At 36.9% G+C, this 25,110-nt stretch overlaps 1 protein-coding gene across 1 annotated transcript in view; it reads left to right on the top strand.

The window, feature by feature from the left end:
- Positions 1-25,110, top strand: part of MATN2 (matrilin 2) — a 68,690-nt gene that overhangs the window by 25,490 nt on the left and 18,090 nt on the right. Inside the window, exons 4-12 of the mRNA XM_066178118.1 lie at positions 3,309-3,431; positions 7,016-7,138; positions 12,817-12,939; positions 16,945-17,067; positions 20,931-21,053; positions 23,140-23,262; positions 24,126-24,248; positions 24,416-24,538; positions 24,945-25,067. Of these exons, the coding sequence (XP_066034215.1) occupies positions 3,309-3,431; positions 7,016-7,138; positions 12,817-12,939; positions 16,945-17,067; positions 20,931-21,053; positions 23,140-23,262; positions 24,126-24,248; positions 24,416-24,538; positions 24,945-25,067 (1,107 nt within the window). The remainder of the gene's footprint in view (positions 1-3,308; positions 3,432-7,015; positions 7,139-12,816; positions 12,940-16,944; positions 17,068-20,930; positions 21,054-23,139; positions 23,263-24,125; positions 24,249-24,415; positions 24,539-24,944; positions 25,068-25,110) is intronic.

Raw genomic sequence — 25,110 nt, 5'->3', positions numbered from 1 at the left:
TACTGTAAGGATAGTCTGGAGAATTTTCCTTACTTGATCTTTTCCAAAATTGTTTCAAAGAGCAGCTGAACTGCCTCAGCACAAAAACACCAACAGAGACATTCATCAGATAGCGGATTTTTTCCTATTTCTTCCTTGCTGTATTATTAGCTGGCGTAGTAGGATATATTTAAAAACTAAGAAAGAGTAAACTAATAATGGATTCAGAGTTTAAATGGAATGCACAGCAAATGCTGATTTTTTAGATTATGTTTTAGAAACAAATCCAGTACAAATAGCATTTACTTATTAGCATTTACTTGGTTGGGTTGGTGTGGTTTTTGCTGGTTTGGTTTTTTTTTTGTTTTGTTTTGTTTTTGGGGGGTGTTGTTTTTGTTTTGTGTGTTTTGTTTTTTGTTTCTGTTTTGGTTTTTGTTTTGTTTGTTTTTTGGTTTTTGGATTTTTTGTTTGTTTGTTTTTCTGACTGGGCAGTGTCCAGTATATTTATCAGAGTTTTTTAGCTCAGTTTTAATCAAACACATATGTTCCTCAGTAAAGCCACCCTCCCACTGCTGGTGGAGAACTATGGAGGTGACAAAGATAGCGGTTGCCTCCTGTGCCCAGGAAATGCCTCCACAGGATTTGCTGTGCTGAGAATTCAAAGGGAGATCCTAAGACATGTTTTAAAAAATCAGACTCAGATTCAACAGAGTTTAAGCAATTAAATTCATATGGATTTCAACATAAGGTACTAAATTGCAGGTAGGATCCATAACATTTTATTTGCCCTTGATTGTGAAGCAGCATTCAGCTTGCTGAATTTCAAGAGAGTAATCATAGCCTCTGCTTCCTAAAGCCTCCACACTGCTCCAGGAAATGTGGTTAGTTTAAGTTCTCCCAGGTGTGGACCCAGAAGCAGTGTCATTGTAGCTGAGTGGAACATCTAGACACCCTGTTTCTTTGCTGAAGCAATTGAAGGCACCCCTCTGGTCAGGTCTTCTGGAATGCTGTCTGCTGGGCTTCATGCTGTGGGAAAAGACTGTGGGCCCTGAGCTGTCCTTGTGTCTGAATCACCCTTAGGTGTGTGGGAATGTGTCTTCATGGTTCCTGTGATGACAAGAGAAAACCATGGCCAAATGGTGAAGCTCTGTGGGGAAAACAAAAAGTAAGCCAAATTAACCGCTACTTACTACTGGATGGGGGAGACTACTAAGTGTTCTTGGGACCTATATTGTCAGAAGAATCCCTGTAAACTGGATGTGCTCCATTCTGTTAAGTCAGAGGTTCCCTACAGTTGCTGCCCCTGACTGCTAAAGGTTTGGGGATGTCAGAAACACCAGTTGAAGCCAGGACTTCTTTTTATTACTAGTCAGCAAGGTAAAACAAAAGCAAAAAGTATCCTGAGGGATCAGAGACATGAAGAATAAGACAAGAGTTGAAAACTCAGAAAAATGTCAATGGAAATGGGAACAGAATCCAGGAAAGGAGATGGAGATTAGATGAAGTATGAGAAAGACAGAACTTGGTATAGAGCAGTCAGGGGCAAATAAAGTTTTCATTATATTCCTGTAGAGTAGATAGTGGTGTCATCTCCATTTTACATTGGAGGAACGGAGGCACAGAAACAGGGTTAAGTTTGTCAAAACAGCCCACTAACTTTAAATATTTGACTCAGTGCAATCCCTGGTGTGATTTTCAGGCATTTAACATTTTTGGGCTAATACAAAATGTTATTCACAGCTCTACAGCCATCACTTGCATTCTTGCAAATCCAGATTCAGGTGTCTCTATCTAAGCAGTTACAGTGTGAAGGCTGATGTTTCCTTGAAGATACTGATATTATTTTCTTGCCCAAAATCAAATAAGGACCCTGTGATATGATGATAAAATCTAATTCACAACAAGGGTCATGTTCAGATTCCTTAACTGTGAGGTCACCCTTTCTATTACTTCAGTCCCTTCCTGTGAACACAAAACACCTCCTGAAAGAGATGAGGTTGCAGAAATCATTCAGAGAGCAGATTCCACCTCAGAAAATCGGACTAATGATCAGAGTATCACTGCTTTGAAATGGGTGCAACAGAAACACTTCAGAATATGTACTCTATACTTGTGTGGTAGATGGGAAGATTGTTAACAGGCAGTAACAATGTACTCTCAGAAGGGACTTGAATTATTGGGACTCCTGTCATTGAATGCTTTTATTTTCAGAATGACAGAAAGATGACAAGACAAGAAGTCGAAGTAGGTCTGTGTTCCCATAAATAAACTACTTGAGAAGTTTTATTATGGGAGAAATTTGTGAGATCCAAGAAGCTGATTAAGAGATTAGGAATTGTGGTGGTTTGTGTGTTAGCAATAAATACCTAACTCTTGTAACCATTCCAAAGACCAGATACATAGTATATATCTTTAAGATATGTACATAGTATATATCTTAAAATCACATGGGTTGGTTTTTTTTTCCCCACAAGTACCACACCTACTATTTAAGTTATTTAGCAGGCTTCTGTTGTAGCTTCTGGAAGATTACTGTTAGTATCTCTTCCATAAATTTTGAGCTTTGTTGACCTAGCACATTAAGGAACACATCAATCCCTAATTGCTGTTGAGCAAAATAGATAATTTTGTACACAATGTTCTCTGAGAAGTAATTCATCTATATATTAGAGGGGTTACATACAAGCAATGCTGCACTGGAAAGAAAACATCAAGATTTCTTAATCCTCAAATACTGCTCTGGAGAAAAATAGTTCAACAATGACTTTGACTGAATGGGCCTCCATTCTTTTTCTCATTTATTTTCTGTCTGCTGTTTTTTGATACTTTCTATTAGAGACATAAAATACAAACAGAACAAAAATAGACTCAGAAAGACTTACAGTCTGGAGGGTAGCTCAACTCAGCTCCTGTTTAATGAATCTTGGAGATACAATATTAATAACTAAGCAAGCAAAATAGTCTCTTCATTAAGTTGGCGTTTTAGTCATTCTTCTTTATTATGGGGTGCTGTGTGGTGAATTCCTTCATGCAAGAAATTGAATGTTCTCTAATCAGCTTACACTTAAATTTCACTTATTTTCTAAAGCTGATTATAATAGCTTTGTTTCATTGTCTTCATAGGGCCACCAAATAAATATTTTTTCAGATATTCGCTTGTGTATTTTTATTTTCTTAAGCTCTCATTTTTGTCTTTACTAGCGACAACTAGCAGTTAATTTGAAATTTCTAAGTTACTTCACTAAAATTGTCTCCACTATTTTCTTTTTCAGTTGTGACCACAAGTAGTTAAGACCAGCAGCTAATAATGTTTTCCTTTTTTCTTTCAGTGCCTCATATGTGCAGTATAGTTGAGCATCACTGTGATCACTTCTGCATAAACACCCCTGGCTCCTACCTGTGCCGATGTAAACAAGGATACATTCTGAATGCTGACCAGAAGACTTGCAGCAGTATGTTATCTTTCTTCTCTCTTTCATACTCCCAAAAAGTGCTTAACATCACTTATCCTTTCTTTTGGGCTCATAAAGAACTGAGGTCAGTACAAAATTAATGATAATCATCAAAATGTGTCTAGAAGGGTGACGTTGTTGCTCTTTTTTTTGCTTTGTGTAAGTGAAATTCTTACAAATCTTTCTGAAATACATCAAACTAAAGTTTATGCACAGCCCAGCAGAGGTAGACTGTAACTATGTGAAATTGCATTCAAATGCTATTGGTATATTAAGTTCAACAATGAAACAACAACCAAATAAATAACTTTATCATCTCAAATGAAGTGAATTTAGATACTTCACTAACTTATCCAGCTAGCAACAATACTGAATGATACAGAAAGGTGCAATAAACCCCATACTAGAAAACTAAAATAACCTGACATTCTGAAAAGCTCTTCCTAACTGCTGGTAGAAATATAAGGGTTTATAGCCTTTTAAAGAATGGTTTCAGAAGTCTTGCTTATGCTCTCATTCCTCTCTTTAAAAGTGTTGACTTTTTTCAGTTTTGAGTAATTGGCTGTATAGTTTATTATAACAAACTTTATTTCACTTTGTGATCAGTATTTTGTTAGCCCATTTTAACTTGTTTCCTAGTAATTAACAGCAGTTTACATTAGAGGGAACTGCCAAATTTATTTCTGTATCCAGCTTATTTTAAAGAAATTATGTAACGCTATCTTTAATTACTTGTGGAAAATGTACTAGATAAAAATTCAAGTTTTTATCACACAGCAGTGTACAGATTCAAATAAAATTAAAGCTGCTAAACTGATTTTAGCCAGAAGAAAAATTTTGGAAAATGTCTTTTCAAGAAACTGTGGGACAGTCATCATGAGAGCATAGGATCTATCTCTTGCAATTGATAATTTACAACTAAGGTGAAGACTGCAAGCTCAAATCTTATCGTTGTGTTTGATGTTCTGTATCTCAGGAGAGTGCCATAAAACTACTAGGTATCTTGAGATTAGTGGATTCTTAGTTTCTTTCGCTTAGAACTGTGTTTAATGTCAAATACTAAGCACCAATGAAACAGTGAAGGTATGTGAATGAATTAAAATTTTTTAATTATGAGTATGAAAAGTTCTTTCTTTATTGTCTCTTCTTTTTACTCTGTTACATTTCCACGGTTTTTCTCAGCCAGTAATTCAGCATTTGGGCCCTGCACTGCTTCAAATACAGATTAATTTCCAAGAGTTTTGGAACTGTGTGTAATTTTCCTGCTGGTGAGCCATGCACAGTAGCCCTCAATATGCTCCCTCTCTACTGTTTTTCAAAGCCGTTTGCTGCATTGCTTTACCTTTTTTTTTAGCTATGATTTCTACTAGTTTTCCCCACTTACCTCTCACATGATTTCTTTGATTGTGTACCTGCTTTTATCATCAGTCAGATGATACCAGATTGCAGTTTGATCAACATGAAAGGGAAATTTGTCCTTCAATGTGTTTGTAGCCTTTGGTTTTTTTACATCACCAAATTATACACTAATTTTAGCAATTAGCACTGGAAATCTGAGTCATCAAACTGACCTTAAATGTGCTAGGATGGTGCAAATCATTGGTGAAGGAGAGAGATGATGCAGTTTCAGTCTAGAGAAGGTCCGACTATTATGTCTAAAACCTGCACAGAGAGAAGTAACAGATTTCATGGAAACAGGAAGCCAAGCCTGGACAAAGGGGACAGCTCAGTTCTGGAGGTAGGGGAACCACAGTGAAAGAAAAAATGCCCAGTCTGTGAGTATTTTAGTTACCTTCACTACCTGTTAATTGCCCACAAGTGCAAAGAGGCAATGGATTCCTCACTTGACATCTAAGTAAAATAAATCTTCATCATGTTTATGTTAAGTAAAATACATGATCAACATAAACCAGATGTATTTATCTAAGGTTTGGATGTATTCGGCAGCTCTTCCATGAACAAATAATTTCCTTATATACATAATTTAACACTTTCTGAATTAAACAGTGCAGAAAAGATGAGTGGTATGTACCTCATGTTATACTCTCTTTTCATTCTAACTTAGACTCTGTTTTTATTCTTCCGTTCACTTTTTTTTCTAATGTGAGAATATATGCTATCAGTATTCAGTTCTTTAAAGCCCTAACCCAAATGGCTTCAATCAGCAATGAACTGATAACTTCGCTTCAGGCTGGGAAATGGTTTGTTTGTTCAACTTAAAAGATTCTTACATTTGTATAATTATGATGGTTTTGCATCCATGAAAGGATGCTCCTTTCGTGTACTGTGGTCTAACTTTTCTAGAGAAGAGTATTTGTGTCAGATTATGGGTGTTCTGTTCTTATTACACTGTATTTGTTTGTTTAACTAATCTCCCCCATTCTTCTCTAGAGATGCTCAAGTCTTACACTAATAAACAAAATAATACAAAAGAAGAATGTAGCTGAAACAAGCTGGAAAATTATCTATTTGTGGGTGTTTACACTGGAACAAAAGAGTTAAGCGACTGTTTATGCTGTTCATCATGCCGCTTGATATGAAGCAGACAGCTATAAAAGAAAATTTGTTTTTGCTTGGCTGATTTCCTCAAACATCTTCCAAAAGCCTATTTTGTAGCTGTAAATGACCATTATGTGTTGAGCAGTCTTTGAGCAACACAAAGTACTCTGCTTTCCAGAGCTTTCGCTGGGCAAACTTGGGGTTCTCATAAAGCTTTAGTCTGTTGGAAAGAGCCCAGTGTGCTTTATTTGGCTAGGTGCTGAACTGACCTCATTTGTCATGTTAATTAATTTTGAGATCTTTCGCATGGGAGGGGTAACTTGCTATGGTATTCTGCGTAAAGCTGAAAAATTCTAAAACTGAGAAATTAAATATCCCCAAGTTTTTTGCTGCTGTGTTTTCCTTCTTTCCCTTTCCAACCTCATCAACATTTATCTGGTTATGCAAAAAAAAAGCGAAACAAAAATACACAAATAAACACTGTGGAGTCCTCCGGTTCTAAGGAGGCTGGAATTTGATCTTACCTTGTGTTAACTCCTCCCTTGACCCAAACCCTAAACTTCACCCCTGCTCTGCCCTGTAAAAAAACCACGACCCTACCTTTGCCTGGTCTTTTGTCTGCATCCCGCTCCCCTTCCCCAGGGGTAATAAATGGATTCTCAAGCTTAACCAAAGAGAGACCCATCTCGTCTGTTCCGCTCCTGGCATCAGCAGCTGCACCCTCCCTGGACATGCTGAACTCAGTAGCTACACAATGCTACAAAACACAATTACTTCTCTTTTTCAAAAATACCCCTGAAGAAAGCCCTCTGAACTTTTTAGGGAAACATACATCGAGCAACTCTGCTAGGCACCATTGGTTCATTAGTAGTCTTTGCTTTCAGCTGAAGGAATGAGTGCCTCAGCTCTGAGTGACTGATCCTATTGGCTTTCACTGTTTGACTGAACTGTGGCATGATCTATGTTAAAATGAGCTCATCTCTAAAAAGCTGTCCATAGCTTTCTGAAATTTATTTTGATCTATAGTTTACCTGTGCATTGTAGAAAATCAAAGAATTTCATACTCATGCAATTATGTGTTGTAGCTCAGGACCTTTGTGCTGTGGAAAAACATGCCTGTGAGCAGATTTGTGTGAACACACCTGGGTCCTACGTCTGTCAGTGTTATGAAGGGTATGAACTTGATGCAAATGGAAAGAGTTGTGTTGGTGAGTATGAATTCAGCAATTCGCATTTATCTCTTGACACAAACCAAAGCAAAATTCAGCATAAATGAGTATCCACTTTAGCCATAGACAATGATGTTCTCCTGTATGAGGGGTAGATGAGAAAGAACACATAATTGACATGTTTGTAGGCCTTTACTGATAATGAATGGTGCCTTGGGAAAATTGTTCCAACCAATTTCACACTGAAAGTAATTTTCCGTTTCGAAACAGCACACCTGATATTTTATTCGAGATCCATGTAGGTGGCCAGCAATGTACTGGTGTGACATATGTGGCCATTAAAAAAACAAAGGTGGACAAACTCGTTAGCTTCTTTTCAGACAGAAGTTATGCACAGAAAAACTTGAAAGGGGACAATTTCTTGATGGTTTTTCACTTGATTTTATGGTGATGTGAGGAGAGATTTCAACCCCTTTTTGGAAAGATGACCTTAAGGAAAGTTTAGCCACTATAGGAACCCATCCACTAAGTTCCTTTAATTTTCACTGCAGGCAATGCAGAAGTAAATATCAGCTCCAAGAATTACAGCTCATAAGAGAGAGTGTGGAAATATGGTACAATAATTTTTTAGCACAAAACATACTTCCCTCTCTATTTCTCTGTACATACCTCACTCTTCTTCCCTGTTCATACATGGTAAATACTTCTAGTATAATTTCTTTTACAAACCTATCTACCTATTCTTGTAAACTTCTCATCCTGTGCTATATACTGAGAAAACACTGTCTTCTGGTTTCCACTGCAAAAAACCCTAGTGAGATCTGGATAAAAAAAATTAGATTGTTTGTTAGGTATTCTCTTCAGGCAAGCACTTAGAAGCATGCTTAATTTCAAACACAAATTGAAGTCCCATGGAAATGAATCCAAGTGAATCCTTGGCCTCAAATCTGCCACAGGCCGCCACAATGCTTTTCTCCAACACCCTACTCTTTCTTGTCATTTTAAGACAGCTCTAATGTATCTTACGCTTACTACCTTCAAAGAGCTATTGGCTTGCATGATTACCCTGTTTTAAGATGTAAAATAGGTGACAATTTATGGAACTTTCTGCGTGTAACTTCACACAGGACACACAAACAAGGTTTTGAGGTTTTTTAGTCCTGGGATAACATGAGGTTTTGAAGAATGTTCACTCTGTCGCTACTCTTCAGAAATGTTTCCTTTGTTTGTAGCTTCTTGATTTCAGTATAGGAGTATTTGAGGGTCTCAACATAATTTGTCTCTAACATAATTTGGCCACTCCTATACCATTTTAAGGACCTGCTTTTTGAAGCGAAATTGTTTTGAAAATGGACATAATACTGGTAATTTAGGCAAGTTTTTATTATTTCTATATGTAACGTTCATCTAATAACCTTAGTTGACCCTCTTGACCTTTACTTATATTAGGATAAAGGATATACTTGTCTGCTATTTATTTGACTATATCCTGAGACAGAAAATCTGTGACTTTTGCTGGTAACTTCGTTCATCCCCAGTTCTTTCCTACCATAAATTCTAATCCAAAATATTCATGCTTAGTGTCATCACCTGTTGTTAGCATTTGCTATTAAGTTGAAGTTCCTTGACAGCCCAAGATATTCTTACCAGGAAGGTAGCTACCAGAGTATCATTTTGGTGAAATTCTTTGTATATCAGGTCTAATATTATCCTTTGTAATAAATATGAAGTCTGGTTTAGTTATTTAAAGCTTCAAACTATTTTTATGCTATCTATTAAATTTCTTTTGTTGGTATTTGGGTTTTGTGCCTGTTAATAACTTATCTGTAAATTCTGGGGAGAGTGCTGGATGGAGTTGTGATACATATTTGACTTTTTTTTTTCCTACCTCCTCACTGACTCTCTTTGGCTTGAAGAGTTACACATGTATTATAAGCACTATTGTTGACATTTAAAGATTTCATATTCTCCCTAAAATTATTTTCAAAATACAGCATGCATGGGTTCACTATTTTGCATTTTATAGCAGTTTTTCTTCTCCAGTTGATTTCTATTTATTTGTACCTTTTAGCAACAAAACATGAATACATGCTGTTCATACCTCTGCAATAATTAGCAGTATTAATTGGGATTTTAAAGCACATTATTAACATTTCTATTTTTTAGTTTTCTTTTGCAGTTGCATATTTGGCCACTTAACTTTTAAATTTCTTACTGATGTACAAGAATGCTTCAATGTTGTCTGCAAATGTATATTAATTATATTTTATTTATGCAGAACTTAGTTTCCATACATTTCTTGAACAGGAAAAGCTTGTCTGGGTAATTTATGAACTTGTTGCTAATTTGTCTGCAAATCCTATTGTCAGCCTCTAGAATTTGACTTTTCAGGTTTGAACAATTTGAGGTTTTTGAGGAATATGCTACTACTAAGAATGTACAGATTCTGTAGATGTGATCACCAGTGAATAGTCATCCTTGCTGGAAAAATTTTTAAGGGAGACTGTGTAGTACTAAATCAGTAGTGATAACTCTCAGTTTTCATTACTCCTAAGCTAGTTAACCCTTCCTTTCTGTGAAGTATTTATTATCAAATGAGCAGGATCAGAAGAAAGATCTGGATGTACACATAAACTAGAAATCACTGAGAACAATAACAATTTTGCGAAAAGCAGTGACTTCATCAAGGTTAGTCATTCCTCCCCTTCCAGAGAATGAAAAGAGAATTTCAGCAGGAAATACACATTGTGATATCCTTGGAAAGCGTCAAAGGTTTCCATGTGAGATATCTAAGACTTCCAAAGTTTTAACTCCAGCGAAAGCAAATGAGAAAGAGCTAAAACTTCATTTCATGGGCATGTTTATTAAATTTTTCTGATGGACTAATTTAAGGGTCAGAGGTGATACTAATTGCTTTATCGACATGTGCCAGCCAGCTACCTGAATGGCAATGATTGTATGAAATATCACAGCCAGAACTCACAATGTAGTTCATTCAAGCTGACTACTGAACAATCAACCACTCTCAGTGTTTGCAATGCATAGTTTATGAATGAATTTGTAGGCTAAGCAATACTTGAAACTGTCTGCTCAGTAAATCTGGCTGGCAGGGCACTATCACTTTGCCATTTTTGAACTGTTTTTCACATGGACAAAGTCCTGTCAGTTGAAGTTTGGTGGTAATGAGCTACCCTTTCTCTATCATGCTGCTGGACACTCAGTCTCTCCACCTTGGTGTTGCTGGACATGCTGTCCTCTCTTTCCTGGCACTAGGGCTAGACTGTCTCCATCTTGCTGCAGCTGCTGGGCTTGGATCCTCTTTTCCTGGCAGTGGTTTGGCTGCTGGCACCTCTCTGCAGGCCTGGCACTGCTGGATTTTTTTGGCTGCTTCTTAGGTTCATATGAGTCTTCCATGAGTCTGCTCTGTTCTTCCCTCATATTCTTTTTCATCCTCCTTATGCCGTACTTTACACCCTTTTCTCCTACCCTTCTCCTTAACTTCCTTCATCCTCCCAAGCCTGAATAACCTCTATAAACATCATAGAGCTAAAACAACCCTTTATGAGAAGGGTGACCCATGCAGTCCACGGTTCAGAAAGGACAATGTAAGTATGCAGGGTGCAGAACCGGGTTAGGAAGTAACCAGTGAAAGGTTAAAGTAAAAGTAGAAGTTAAGTGGAAGTAAAAGATGGTTCTCATCACTTACTAATACCAAGTGAGAAAAACAAGGTGGAACAAATATGCAGAGATGACAACTAAATTAATAGTTTGCTCACTAAAAAGGATACTAATAAATCATTTAGAAAAATTTCTTAATGAAATAGACACGAGACAAAATTCAAGACAGTGAAATCTCAAGTTTTCACATTCTCATGTGTATCTCATGACTCATCATAGAAATATGCTCTTCTCCCAGGAAGAGGATCTGTGAGGATGGTTCAAAGCTGTGCCAGGGCAGGTTTAGACAGGACATTAGGAAGCATTTCTTTACCAAGAGGATGGTCAAACTGGAACAAGCTACCTACAGGAGGTGGATGCTCCAAGCCTGTCAGTGTGTGAGAGGCATTTGGACAAAGCCAACTCTGAACTGGCCAGGCAGTTGAACTAAATGGTCATTGTGTGTCTCTTCCAACTGAATATTCTGCTCTCACTGTTATAATCCTTAGTTGGGCAGTTGCAGGTAGAAAATTGCAGTAGAAAATAATTTTGTTAAGGTTTAAATGCAGAGGAGGAGGTGACTTTACAGAGACATCCATATGGGCTATTTCCTAGCCATGATGCTAAATAGCATGTATTCTTCAGCCTACCTATTTCTTAATGTGTCTTTTAAACACTTGAAAATGTGTATGTGGTTAGAATTAATATAAGAGGAAAGGTAATTGTATGACACATTATATCCTTGAAAAATGTATTCGCTAAATAGGTTTTAATATGAATTGATTCAGTCTGGAAACAGGAAGGTTACTGCCAGGAAAATGGTATCACATGGTAGCCAGTAAGTAGTTTAGTTTGACTTGATTCAACACAAACATTCTGAAGGGTTAAAAGAAACTCTTTCAAAGTAATTGAATAGATTATCTGCTTTCCTGACGAGATGATCTTGACTAAATATAGTAGCACACCTGAGTGTGCATGATTTACATAGGTGGGGCAATTGAGGAAAGAATTGATTTCATTAAAACAAATTACTGCCTCTTAAAGAAATTTGTGAGGCTCAGCAGTATAAAGTAGTGAAAAAATTTACTCAGTTGGCAAATATGAATGTGTCTTGGTGTGCAGCTAAGCACATCACTGTCTTCTGCAGAAAGAATCAGGTATACTTTCCTAATGTAGGCCTGGCAGCTCTTTGCAGGCAAAGCACCAGCTTTGTGACTTATCTTTAATTTCTTCTAAGACTTTTGTTGTGAAGATGAAGCTTAACCTTCAAAGAAATAAAAAAAAAATCTGTTAATTTCTGTAGCAATTTTGAATGAGCTTGACAGAGTAAACCCTGAAGTATTACTTTATTACCCTTTGGCAATTTAACTTTTAAATATGGATTTGTGTAAATAATGACCAGACTGACTGGACTGACTGTGATATTTTATTTTTTTTTCTTGCAAAAGGCATTATATAATCAAAATATCCATGGTGAATATCAGCCCGAAGCTCTCAGGCTTTGCAGTTGTAGCTGCTTTGTACAGAACAAATCTGGAGCACATTAGAGGGAATGAATGTACTGTGTCAGTCTTCAGTGTTGAAGATAATGCCAAGATTCTCCTATATACTCAGGCTACAGGAACAGCTCTTGAGAATTAATACAGCTGGGAGGGAGCTATGGAAAAGTAGAGCAATTCCAGAACTGGGACTTGAGAGACAGAAGACAGAACTAAATCAAACAAACTTTCTATGCCCTGGCCTACAGTGTGAACATCTGGACAGAGTTACTCACTGAGGCATGGTTTCCATATCTGAGAAAACATGTTGAGAAGGCTCCTGACAATCTGAGAGCTGATAAATGTTCAAAGTTGAGAAATGATTCAGGACTCATTTAAAATCTTATTTACCAACTGGTGTTGTAAGTGCACTACTTTTTGCAGACAGGCTTTTCAGGACAGAAATTACGTCAGCTTTTCCCTTTTTTATAGCTACTGTGTGTCACTAAAACCATAATATCTATGCATGATAGTTCTGATTTTTTTTTTCTAATTGTACCTGTTGGTCTTGTTCTTTTTCAGTTGTAGACTACTGTGCTTTGGATAACCATGGTTGCCAGCACGAATGTGTTAACACTGAGGACTCCTACTACTGTAGATGCCACCCAGGGTTCATTTTAAATCCAGACAAAAGAACTTGCAGAAGTAAGTGTGATAATGTTTAATTATGAACAGTTTATACTTCTTCTGTCTTCCAGCTGTCAGCAGTAATCCTCCCACTGGTCCTGGGAATGCTGACTAATGCACAGGTATAAAAAATGTTGGAATGCCCTGGAAGCCAAAGGTCCTGAAAGTAAAGTAAGTTGTTTTGAGGGGAAGGCCTAAGAGTAAAGGTCCCTCCTATGAATAGGAAGCTTTTAACATGAAACCCTGCTCCTTTTCAACAGCAAAAAGCTAAAGCTTTGCCTTGGATTTTTCTTTGATTATTCATTTTTTTTTCAGTTAGAATATAATCTCCCTAGCTGGGTAAACAAACAAGTCTGTGCAAGACAATTTATAATCAGTGTGCTTTGTAAGATGATCTAAAATAATAAGTAGTTTCCCAGTCATAAGAAACATTGCAGTCTGTTTTTCTGTGGATTTTTCTCCAGAGTGAGTTCTCTGATAGTGTGACAAAGCTCTGGCAGTATCAGTATATTTTAACCAGGCTTCTGTGTTACCATCAGCTTATAATAACTTCATGGATTTGCTTGTTTGTTGTTTGTCAAATTTGATACCAGGCTAAGAAAATTCCTGGAGTTAGGAATGGACATGATGTGGAGGGGATCTGACAAACCAGAAAATATTCATGCCAAGGCCTCCCATGATTGGGAAAACAAGCTAAAACCTCCACAGTGTTTAATGTCATAGCTCCCTTTCAGGAAATGTCAAGGGAAAACCTTAATGTACCTTCCTAGTTACCTTTCTTCATAACTGTGGGCTTTGATAAAGAAATATTACTATTGTGCCTGTAAGCAGGCAAGCTCCATTAGTTTTAGATGATTGCTGCTGCCAGTGGTGAATTTAGCCCATGTCATTGAAAAAATATGTTCAAACATTATTTCTGAAAAAATGCATCAATATAGCACTGCATTTTTGTGTTTTCCCAGCCTGAGGGACATTTCAGTCCTCCTGGTGAGAGACTTGATTAGCCTGTGGACTGTATCTATATTGCATAGTAGACTTGATATCTATTCCACTTAAATTTAACATTTAGGAAGAAAACATAATCCAGGCTGTACATTTTTTCTTACCATCAAAAAAGATGAAAGAAAAAAGAAAAAGAGACATACACTTCCCAAAGGTGATTGCTCCCAGCTCTGGCAAAAATGTATGGAAGTGCCTGTATTTTCCGTGAATATAACAGGAGGTCTGTATGACTTGCCAGACTGGACACATAATTTTTAGATGGTCTGAGTGAGAGGAGATGAAATTTCTGCTTCCCAAGGGCCAGAGTATTTGTAGTGATTAACATAATTTGTAGATTGTATTAACATTCCCATTTGTCAAGGATCTGTCAGCTGAGGGCTGGCTAATCATAATTCCACATATACTTCTACATCCATGTATATTTGAAATTTTATTTTAGTGTGCTTTCCACTGCCCAAGCACAAGTTTTTGTTAATTTCTTTGATTTAAGAATGTGGATTTTAAGCAGTGTTTTCTTCTCCAGTCTGAACCGAAGAAAGTCCTTAAAACTACATAAATATTTCATCTGCCTTGACTGATTTTTAGTTTATGGCCTAACTGTATGCATTGTTTTAACATGTTTAAATTGATGATTCACAGAATGTTGACATCTGAGGGAATAGTCTGGGGAAGTAGTATTTCAGGCTTGACTTGTCTCTGTCCTCTATCTGTTGCTTGGGACAGTATACTGTGCATAAATAAGCACAAATAAGACTTACTAAGCCACTATTCCTTACACTTGATACCCTCTGAGCCTTGCTGATAAGTTAAAGCATGAATGAAAGAACTGTGTGGCTCTTAATGCTGCAAAAGTCAAGATAGCATGAGAGCTCTTCAGAGCAAAAGTGTCCCCTAGTTCCCATATGGTATGAATCACACTGTGTTTGAGTCTGCATAAACAATGTGAACAAACAAACTACAGATCACTGGATTTAAAATGTTTGTGACTTTAAAACTTCTAACATAAATTTCTACATATTTGGCTTATGTACTGAGTCTCAGGGGTGATGGCCAACTAGTCAAGACTCACACCCATGCCAGACCAGTTCTCTGCATCAGCAAGCAGGCCTGAGGCACCCACTCCTGAGATCTCGTGATTGTCTCAGAATCCTGACTTCCCTTTCAAAAGTAGAAAGTAAGCCTTTATGCTCATGGCTACAAAGAAATGCTTGGAAATATGAGTGTTGTCAGTATAGTCATGCATATCCAACAAATGTTTTCTCTGGGAACTATTCCAAAGTTCTTAAAATGAAACACAAGGAGCAGTGCTCATGAAGGCAACCGTGCCAACACTATCAGAGTGCTCTATGGCTGTAAGAGCACAGGAAATTTGGTTTATCAGTGAGACAGGTGGAGGACATTCAAGCTACTGTTAAGGAGACTCCTGCCACTCTTGCCGCTCCCCTCAAGAGGACAGATGGCAGCTTCTGCTTGTACTGGGTGCTGCTGAGCCTCAACTGTTGTTCTTTATGAAAGGCCTGTTTAAGTTCTGTGTTCACATAATTTGTAGCTGGGCATGGCTCTGTTAACATCCTTAACCTGGGCTGCGTTAATGAAACCCTGTGAAGTGTGTTTCTAGTGTCCCAAACAGAATAGCCTCAAGATTTCAACAAAGATAATACATATTTTTCAACCCTTGTGGTCATCTTCAGAATCAGTTCTCAGGAAAAGCCTCTCCTGCACACTTGAGTGAGCAAGGATTTGAGCAGGTAAATGCACTACAGCACTAAGTAGCTCCAGAAGGCATACAGTTGTATTCCTCTGATGCATACATGTGGCTTTATGGGTTCTGTTTCTTCAGTGCCCTCTTGAACAAAATATACTTTCTAATTTTCATTTTATTAAACAGATAAGATATCTCCATGTTATGTATATATGTATGTGCATATGCTCTCAAAAAAAACTTTGGTAAAGGAAATGTTAATTATTGTTATCAGTGTTAATTAATATACAGAGTGGTTTTCATAAATTATAACATAGTCCTTCCAAATTTTCTTAGAAAGTCACATTCCACTTAGTTTATTCTGAAAATATAGGTGGTTTTTAATCACAAAGTGCTTTCATCATTTATGAAGACCCAATTCCATTAACCTGCCACAAATCCAAAGAAAGAACTGTCCATGCCTCTGAAAGCAAATCCCGTCTGGGAATAATAATTATTTAACTTCTGGGAATAATTAAACCCCCCTGAGTTTTCAGGTTGTAGAATGAAGTGTTCAAAAGTGCTTGGATATTTTTTGAAGTGTGATTTTTGTTATTTGTGACTTCTTTATCTACTTACAGCAGTGCTGAGGGGTTAGGAGCATTTTTCACTAATATAAATTAACTACACTGACACAAAACTAAGTGATGGGCATATACTGCATCTAAGTGAATGTCAGGTTTGTTGACTTCATCAATAATGATAAACTCTGTATGAGAAATATCTCAGTGCACAATTGCTTTCCTTTCTAAGGTACTTTATCCACAAGTGGTAGCTGTTTCTAGACTGCTCATCTTCTCTTCCATGGGCATTTCAAATGGATGAATTGTAAAGCAAGCACTCAGAACTGTTAAAAACATCCACACTCCTGGTGACCTGTTTGTCCTGCTGTGATCTAATGAACGTCATTCAAAAGCTTTTTATTGTGTTTATTATACATCATGTCTAACATGCTCTGAGTGAATAGAGGCAATTTTGTTGAGACAATGTATAAGGCTTAGCTGCAAAATGTTAAGAAATATTTAAGATTCTGACTTCTGTACTGCATGAACTATTTCTGTTCTCTAATAATTCTTTGTGGTATATGTCAGGTGTACATCAGTATAGCTGATATTTGGGAAAAAAAAATTTATTTTCATGGTTGGTTTGAAACAATATGGTAAAACACCAAAATGGTGCCTAAGGAAAAAAAAAGGCAAAAGAAAACAAAATAACTCATTTTTACCTAGTTTATTTCTGAGAAATCATTACTCACTGACACAAATGTTTTTGTTGTTTAGAACCAGACTATTGTTCTCTTCAGGACCATGGTTGTGAACAGGAATGTGTTAATACAGATGATTCCTACTTTTGTCGATGCCAAGAGGGGTTTAGACTTAATCCAGATAAGAAAACATGTAAAAGTGAGTAATCCTTTGGATATAGTAAAGTTCATCTGCTTTTATTTCTTGAACCTGCAGTGAATTGTTTCCCTTCTGGAAGGATGGAAGTTTTCTCTCTAATTAAGGTTGAAACAAATGTTTCTTTATAAACTTGAATTTTAACTGAATGAATCATGCTGGGAAAATATACATTTCACTGTTTTGTAGATTGTATTTTAGACATTTTGGAAGACTTTTATGAAAACCTGAGAATTAATGAAGGAACCAAAATTACTTAAAATAAGTTCATTACTTATTTGAAACTTTCTGTCCTTTGCTTGTAAAGACACAAGCAGCTTTGAAACTTAAAAAAAAGTCACCTTGTTTTACCCAGTTGATTTAGCCAAGGACAGATACATTTCATCAACTTGGAAATGTATTGAACAGCCAACACAGCTATCAAAATCAACTTAGAGTCACACATGAAACTTCACAGTTTCCCCAAAAAATTGTAAAAACAGCATGAGCAATGTCAGTGTTATAAACCAGTCACACATGCTATTTACTTTAAAAAGACTTAGTGTTGCAGCTCTTCTTGAGTGGTGACCTGGAATCAGAGCAGATTTTTATTGTAATGTGTTAAAGTTTAGGGAGAATATATTCAGCAAAATGAAATAGCTGATCTCATAACTCAGTTGTTGGGGGGAGAAAATCATACTACTGATATTTTATGAATAATAAACTTGTTTGGAGCAATCTAATTCTATTTCTAGACACTTATAAAATGTATTTGGTTTTGAAACTGTATTTTTTTCAGTCTTAAAGATACATTCTCACAAAGCATTTTTGTCTGCACAGTGCTGCTTTTGCAGTAATCCATGCTGTTATGCTTTTTATTATCTGTATGGTATTTTAATACATTCAGATTTTTATAGGTTCAATAGCCGTGGTGAGCAAAAGAACAGCATTGTGTAAAATATTTATTGCCAAGGATGTAATTGCAAACTAAAGGCAAATTGTAATTCCCACTTGGGGTATTTTTCCTTATGGGCCTTTGGATTTGGCTACAAATCTGGTGATGTTTCCATGATTAGGCTCCCATTCCAAATCTTGTGGTAACAAGGATCATGTTAGCTAAGCTTGTAAAATAAAGCAGAATGTTTGCATATATGCCCTTTTCAGAAATCAGGGGCCAGAGATGAGTGGTGACAAGCACCAGGCATTCCTCCTTCACCACCACTTGTGACTTCTGATGACTACAGGAGGAGATCTGTGGGGTCAAAGTGAAGCCTTACATAGCTGAGTTTTTACAGTCTGCTCTCAGACCCCCATCTCTCACTGTCAGCTTTAGTAGGTATCCCAAGCACAGAATCCAGTATTGTTGAAGAAAAGTGAGTTTTTCTAAGCGTTTTACTTCAGAAACCCTTATGGCTGGCTTCAGTTTTTCTCTCCACAGAAGTAAACTTCTGTGCTTAAGGTCAGCATGGCTGTGAACATGAATGTGTTACCGTGGAAGAGTTGTTTATGTGCAAATGTCATCCCAGATACACCCAACAACACCATGGTGATACGTGCAGCAATGAGTGTCTCATGAACTGTAGTGACTAGTGTGCTGCAAGGGAGAGGTGTGAACAGAGTGAGAAAACACTCCTGGGTCCATTTTGAGATATTTCTGAGTCATGCAAACCTATGTTACTGCAAAGTCCACCACAAGCCAGACTTAGTGAAGTAATGCTATAGTGAGATCCCTGATCCAACAGAAGACTAAAGCATAATTTTCTCCAAGTAACTGGGGAAATGTGTTCAGCCATTTCACTCAAAGACACTAACACAAAGGCAGTGCTTGCTGCTGAACATCCAAACCATTGCTATGGGCTGTGTAACCTGTACACCTCATACTACTGTATGCTGATGTGTGGGGATATGAAGAGACCCATCTCTTCTGTATGTTACACCTTCAGTGAAAAAAGACATTGATGTGTCCTTTTTCAGAAGAATGTTGCTAAGTGAGGGATTGGTGTTGCCCCAGAGAAACCCAACAGCACTGCCCACTAGGCATCACCCAGTTTTAGAAGGTAGTTTTATTGCAGAGAACCATTTTGCATAGCACCTAAAATATTGGCAGCATTTTTCCTGATGTACTTAAGACATACTTTTCCAAAGGAATACTCAGTCACTGAAGTTTTTAAAAAACTTGGTAGGACAGGGAATAATCATTTTTAAATAAACTGTGATAAAGCCATATTTAAGGTAACTTGGATGAGTTGCAACTTTTTGGCAATTACAGTTTTAGACTCTCAAGTTGAATTTCTAAGAATTAATATATCCTAAGACATTCCTTGTTTGTAAAAACACTGAGCCTTCCCCAGTCCTTTCCCCTGCTTGCATTTTTTCCCGCATGTAATAAAGCACTTATGATTACAAAATTTACAGTTATAGTGATTTTCAAAGCTTGGTAATTAGCACCTTTGTGAATACTGTACTCTTTGAAAGAGTGTGTTACAAAATTCTGCATGAAAGCCCCAAATATTTAAACGTTAAAAATTCATGTTGGTGTGAGTGTTTGTATTGAAAAGATTGAGCCAAACAGATGTAATTTTTCACAGACAATATGGGTATTTTCTTTTTTTGGTTTCCACATTTTTTGTGTGCTCTGAGAAGTTACACAAGCCTCTTCATGATGATGTGAACTCTTGGAAAAAGGAGGAGGTTCCAGCTGGAACTTGCTTTAGCTAGTAAAAACTGACACCTCAGCTTCATTTGTTCAAGCCTATGTTGTCTCTCTGTGTATAATGGTAAATCTGGACCAATTACTGCAAACTCGTTGCTTAGTTAAATAAACCAATAAACAGAAATATTTAGAGTAAGTGATTTAACATTAAGTACAGACTTTTTTTTAAATGTAAACAAATTGCTGCAGACATGTCTCTTAACATCTGCAAATGATTTACAAAGGAGACATGGAAGATTGTGTTTGTGTCTGAGGGAACTCCACTACTTTTGATCAAGTTAAGTGATTTGGGCCTATGTAACTAAAACTAGCCATTAACAAACCAGCAGTAAAACACTATGAGAAAGTTCAAAGTTTTTTTCCTAAAATGTCCTTTTTCTATACTCACAGAGTCAGCAAATTGCATAGTGCAAATGCAAGTGCATGTATCTCACCCTACAGCTTTGCTGTCCACTGTGAGGAAATTTATTTTTAAACCCAGTTCACACCTCTCTCCCTTCCCCCACCCTTTCGTCTTTCACACAACTAGCTGCACACGTGATTTAAAGGACAAATTCCATTTAATCTTACTTGGAATATGACTAGGAAAATCAATGAAATGAACATGTTAAGACACTCTCACACTCGTAATTTCTATCTGTACCCCATGAGGCTTTAACTACTTGAACCTGTTGGCAGGTTAAAGTTTTAAATTGGTGATTTCTTATCTTGTTGAAAAAAGAATTTAATCTTTATTAAACAATCTGAAAGCCATAATTTCTATTTCAAAAATTACTAATACTCATATTTGCTGTGAAAATTTAGTGGTGAACAGAAGAGAGAGTTCTGCTTTTTAAAGAAGGAAAGTATGATTCTGTGGGTGAGACCAGACTGGACTTCAAGATTCTCCATTCTCTCCACTTTGTGTTAGTTCAATCACATTGCAATTTTTGGCAGAGGAAATCTGCACTTCACCAAGTTTGCTATATGCCAACTGGGGTTGTTGTGTTAATTTCACTTAGGTGTTGTTAATTAACTCAGTTTACTCAAGTAGGTGGGGATACTTGCGTAAGTAAAAAGCTGTACTGATCTTTTTTCCTTGCTCTGCAAAGGCATCATGTACTAACTACAGTGTCATAGTTTATGTATCTAAGACACCAATGTGATTTCTTCAATCATTAACACAAACCAATAGGAGTGGACCACTGTGTTGAAAGCAATCATGGCTGCGAGCAACTGTGCCTAAATACAGGTGACTCCTATGTCTGTCAGTGCTCTGAAGGATTTGTCATCAATGAGGACCTAAAAACCTGCACACGTGAGTCTTGCAAGAACATCCTTTCTGTCAGCTCCCTTGGGAAAGTTTTCTGTTTTCATACATGGAAAAGGACACACCTTCAATTTATTCTTGCAGTCTGCATTTCAGTAATACTTCAATAATCATTTGAAAGCAGAAACAGAAAAGGTATTCAGGAGAGAATACTTGTCAAGACAACTGTTAGTCCTCACATATTCAGAAAAGTTTTGGGAGACCTATTCATCCCCAGGTGTTGAGGACAGTTTTTCAGTCACATGACAAATGTGTCTGACAGGTCATCTCAACAGCAGTGTCCCCAGGGCAAACTGCCTCACCTTACCTTGGGGCAGGAGGAGAACTGAGAGCCCCACACTGAGCTTTACATTTAGCATGGGGAACCCTTAATAAGTGAGCAGAAGTTGTCCTGGCAGCTCTCCCCTCTTTATAAATCTAATGATCGTTGAGAATTGATAAAATTTCATGAACAGTTGAATTGCCTCCTTCACTGGAAAAATAATGTATAGAAAGGGCCAGAAAAAGAATATGAGTGCATTTTACCTGTTTACTTCTTATGGACCTCTTTGGTGAGATTGTTCTGTCCACTTTTTTTAGATTTTGGAGGTACGTTATTTTTCAAGCTTGTAGAGTGTTGGAGCAGCTCCAGAGTTCTCCCTTTTTCTTGCTCTCAAGCACAAAGTTTTAAGAGAAGTCAAACTGTAAGTCTTCAGTCACAAAAATTATCTGGAGAGAAGTTAGGCAAATTAGTAAAGGCAATTTGCCTTTGTATTTTTCCTCGTGTTTGCCTCCATACTAACCTTTTTAGCCCCATCCAATACTTTGACAGACTTTGCTTGTCTGCCACTGCAGCTCTCTAGAAAGGGACAAACAGTAACACAAAAGTGTAGTTAGTGTACATGTTACAACAATAGGGTCTACTATAAACAATTTTTTAGATGTTTATCTGCAGTACCACTGAAAATTTAGAAACAGCCAAATAATGAAGTTTTATCAACTTGCAAATGGAAAATCCCTCTTCCTTTGTAGTAATAAGAGTTGATTTTTCATTCCTGAGTTAATTTCCTCCAGGCTGTACTTGGAAACCTATCAGCAGCAGAGTTCAAGAAGCATTTGGACAACATTTTCAGGCAGATGGTGTGAGTTTTGGGATTGTCCTGTGCAAGGCCAGTAGTAGGACTTTGATTGGTCCTAGTGAGTCCTTTCCAAATCAGGATATTCTGTGATTCTATGAAAACCCTGTCCTCATATATATTTAGGAAAGATTTGTCCTATTCCCGAGGTCTAGATGTGATGTTGAAACCTCGTGAACATTTTTGAGCTACCATGAAGAGAGTTTTGCCACTTTGCAGTTTCCTGAATGATAAGTCAAATGGAAGGGATTAGCATTTAACATATATCAATCCCAGTGAGAAAATATCTGGGATGTTCTATTATTGTATACAAGGATCTTAAGAAAGCTGTGGGAACACCTGCATGGTAACCAAATCTGTACTCTGACAACTCATTCAAAAAAAAGTTAAATGTGTGTAGCCAATAGACAATATCAAGTCCTGCTTGCAAAGTCTCAGGAGTCCTATGTCTTTATATGACAGAGACGAAACACCTGGGAAATTTGAGATGAAAAGTGGACCATATTTGACAGTACTTGTCACTTGCAATTCTTTGTAAAATCTTGATAGTCCAAGCCAAATCCCACTGACATCTGAGAGGTTTTCTTCTTGGTGCCACAGGAACTGGGTCAGGTCCACAAATGAGTTCTGGGGACTGCCACTTTCACTTCAGGCTATTTATAGATTATTTAAAGAATGTTCACAAGGTAGCTTTTATATCTTTGCCTGTGCTTTATATAAAATCATTGCCAAAGTATTTTGTTTTGTTTTAATCACTTTAATCCAATCCAGACATGGACTCTGTTTAGCTATATTAAGCACAGAAAAGTATGATTTCTCAACATTGCTTAAAGCAAAAAATGAAAAGTAGGACCTCACTATTTATATTTACTTGCTTATATGGAATGCAAATACTAGAGATGAAGAATAATTGAATCATTATTGGTTAAACTTTTTAATAATTCTGATTGCTCCTACAGGAGTTGACCATTGTGCTCTAAGTGATCATGGCTGTGAACATTTGTGTGTAAATGGTGACAGATCTTATACTTGTCAGTGTTTTGAAGGATATAGGCTTCGTAGCGATGGGAAAACATGTAAACGTAAGTTATTATTCAACAACTCAGAGTCTAATATTGTACACATAGAAGAAATCTTTAAGGTAGAATTGGATTGCCTAAATGTTCAAGGATTTCAAGAGGTCATATTTCTCCTTTGGTGTCGTATTTGCCAGCAGTATGCCCATGTCTTGGATATGCTAGAGCATCTAAAATGGCATTGTATGCATACTTTTAGGCACCTGGATCACACCCTAAACATCTGTACCATTTAAAAAGTAGCCCTGAAATTGGACAGTTGTGGATCCAAAACTGTCCAGAGCTGGGACAACTGTGATTTTTTTCTAAAATTTCAAGGCAAAAATATATAATGTTTATAAAATCTTACCCAGCATGAAGCTTGCAACATTATTAATGGAAAGTTCATTTTGTCCAACATAGGATAAGGATGATTGCACCAGAATTATCATAATTATGTTACAAATTTGACTATATTACACACTTATTATGAGTGGCAGATACCAAGAAAAAAACTAATAGCAAATTTTTCTCAACTTTTATAGCATAAGTCACCAAGTGATCAAAGAAGAATTACGGTTAAGTCTCACAGCAAAAACACACAGGCATTCAGTATTTTGCTACTGCAATCCCTAGTATCTAATATCAACATCTGCTGTTAAAAAATGTTTACAGAAAAAAAATTAAAAGCATCCAGGTATTACCATGATGAATGAAAAGCTCCTTATTCTTAGCTGTCTGTGTTTCACAACATCACCCTCTTTTGTTATTGTGTGTGAACAGAGACAAATCCTGCCAGTCTCAAAAAGTTAGGATACACGAGAAGCAAGTTAACTTTGAATATACTGCCTTTAACTAACAGAATTTTTTATATATTAAATTATTCCCAGGTAAAAATATCTGCAAGTCAGTCAACCATGGCTGTGAGCATGTTTGTGTTAGTGCTGACAATTCCTACATCTGCAAGTGTCGTGAGGGATTCGTACTGAGAGAAGATGGCAAGACCTGCAGAAGTGAGTGACTGGTATCTCTTGAACACTTTTGTATGTACATCAGGCAAGGAAGGAAAGGGGTATTTTTTTACTTCTTACTGGAAAAGAAGCCACAAACTTCCTTTTGATAGCTACACTTCTCTAACATGTTGTCATTCAAAACCTACATTTATATTAATCACTCCCAGGACAGGACATCTGCAAATCAGTCAGCCATGGCTGCGAGCATATTTGTGTTAACGAAGATGACTCCTATGTGTGCAAGTGTCATGAGGGTTTTCTGCTGAGGGAAGATGGGAAAACATGCAGAAGTAAGTACTCTGAGAATTACTCATAGAATTTTATTTACAGTATGTAGATCTGAGAATCATTCAAACAAATACAACAATTTACTGTTGTAATAAAGGAGTAGTATGATATATATAGAAAATATATATAATACAGGAGTAGTATTTATATATTTATACATTTAGACCTTCCAAATGCTTGTAAGTGACTCTGTGGACAAGAACAGTATCTTTTAATAGATCACCTGACAGACTGGAAACAGAAAATACTCAAAAATGTTCAGGTACTAAGAGTTAAAAGTGTTTGCTGCCTAAAATTTAACCTGTTTATTCCAGTGGTATCAGTAGACCTAATGAAAGCTGTTACTTCTCCCTGCGTGATACATTTGCTGTAGATGTGCTTTGACCAAATATCATCAACTGTTCTCAGATAAAGACATTTGCAGTTCAGTTCACCATGGCTGTGAACAGATTTGTGTTAATGCTGATGAGTCCTACATCTGCCAGTGTTATGAGGGATTTGCACTAAGGGAAGATGGAAGAACATGTAGAAGTGAGTGTCCTTCTCTTTAGTAGATTTTCTTTAAAATCTGCAC

The sequence above is a fragment of the Chamaea fasciata genome, unplaced genomic scaffold, assembly GCF_029207755.1.
Source record: "Chamaea fasciata isolate MVZ Bird 193981 ecotype frontalis unplaced genomic scaffold, bChaFas1.0.hap1 SCAF_1, whole genome shotgun sequence".
NCBI lineage: Eukaryota > Metazoa > Chordata > Aves > Passeriformes > Sylviidae > Chamaea > Chamaea fasciata.
The sequence above is the reverse complement of the archived record's forward strand: the minus strand, read 5'-3'. Positions and strand labels throughout refer to the sequence as shown.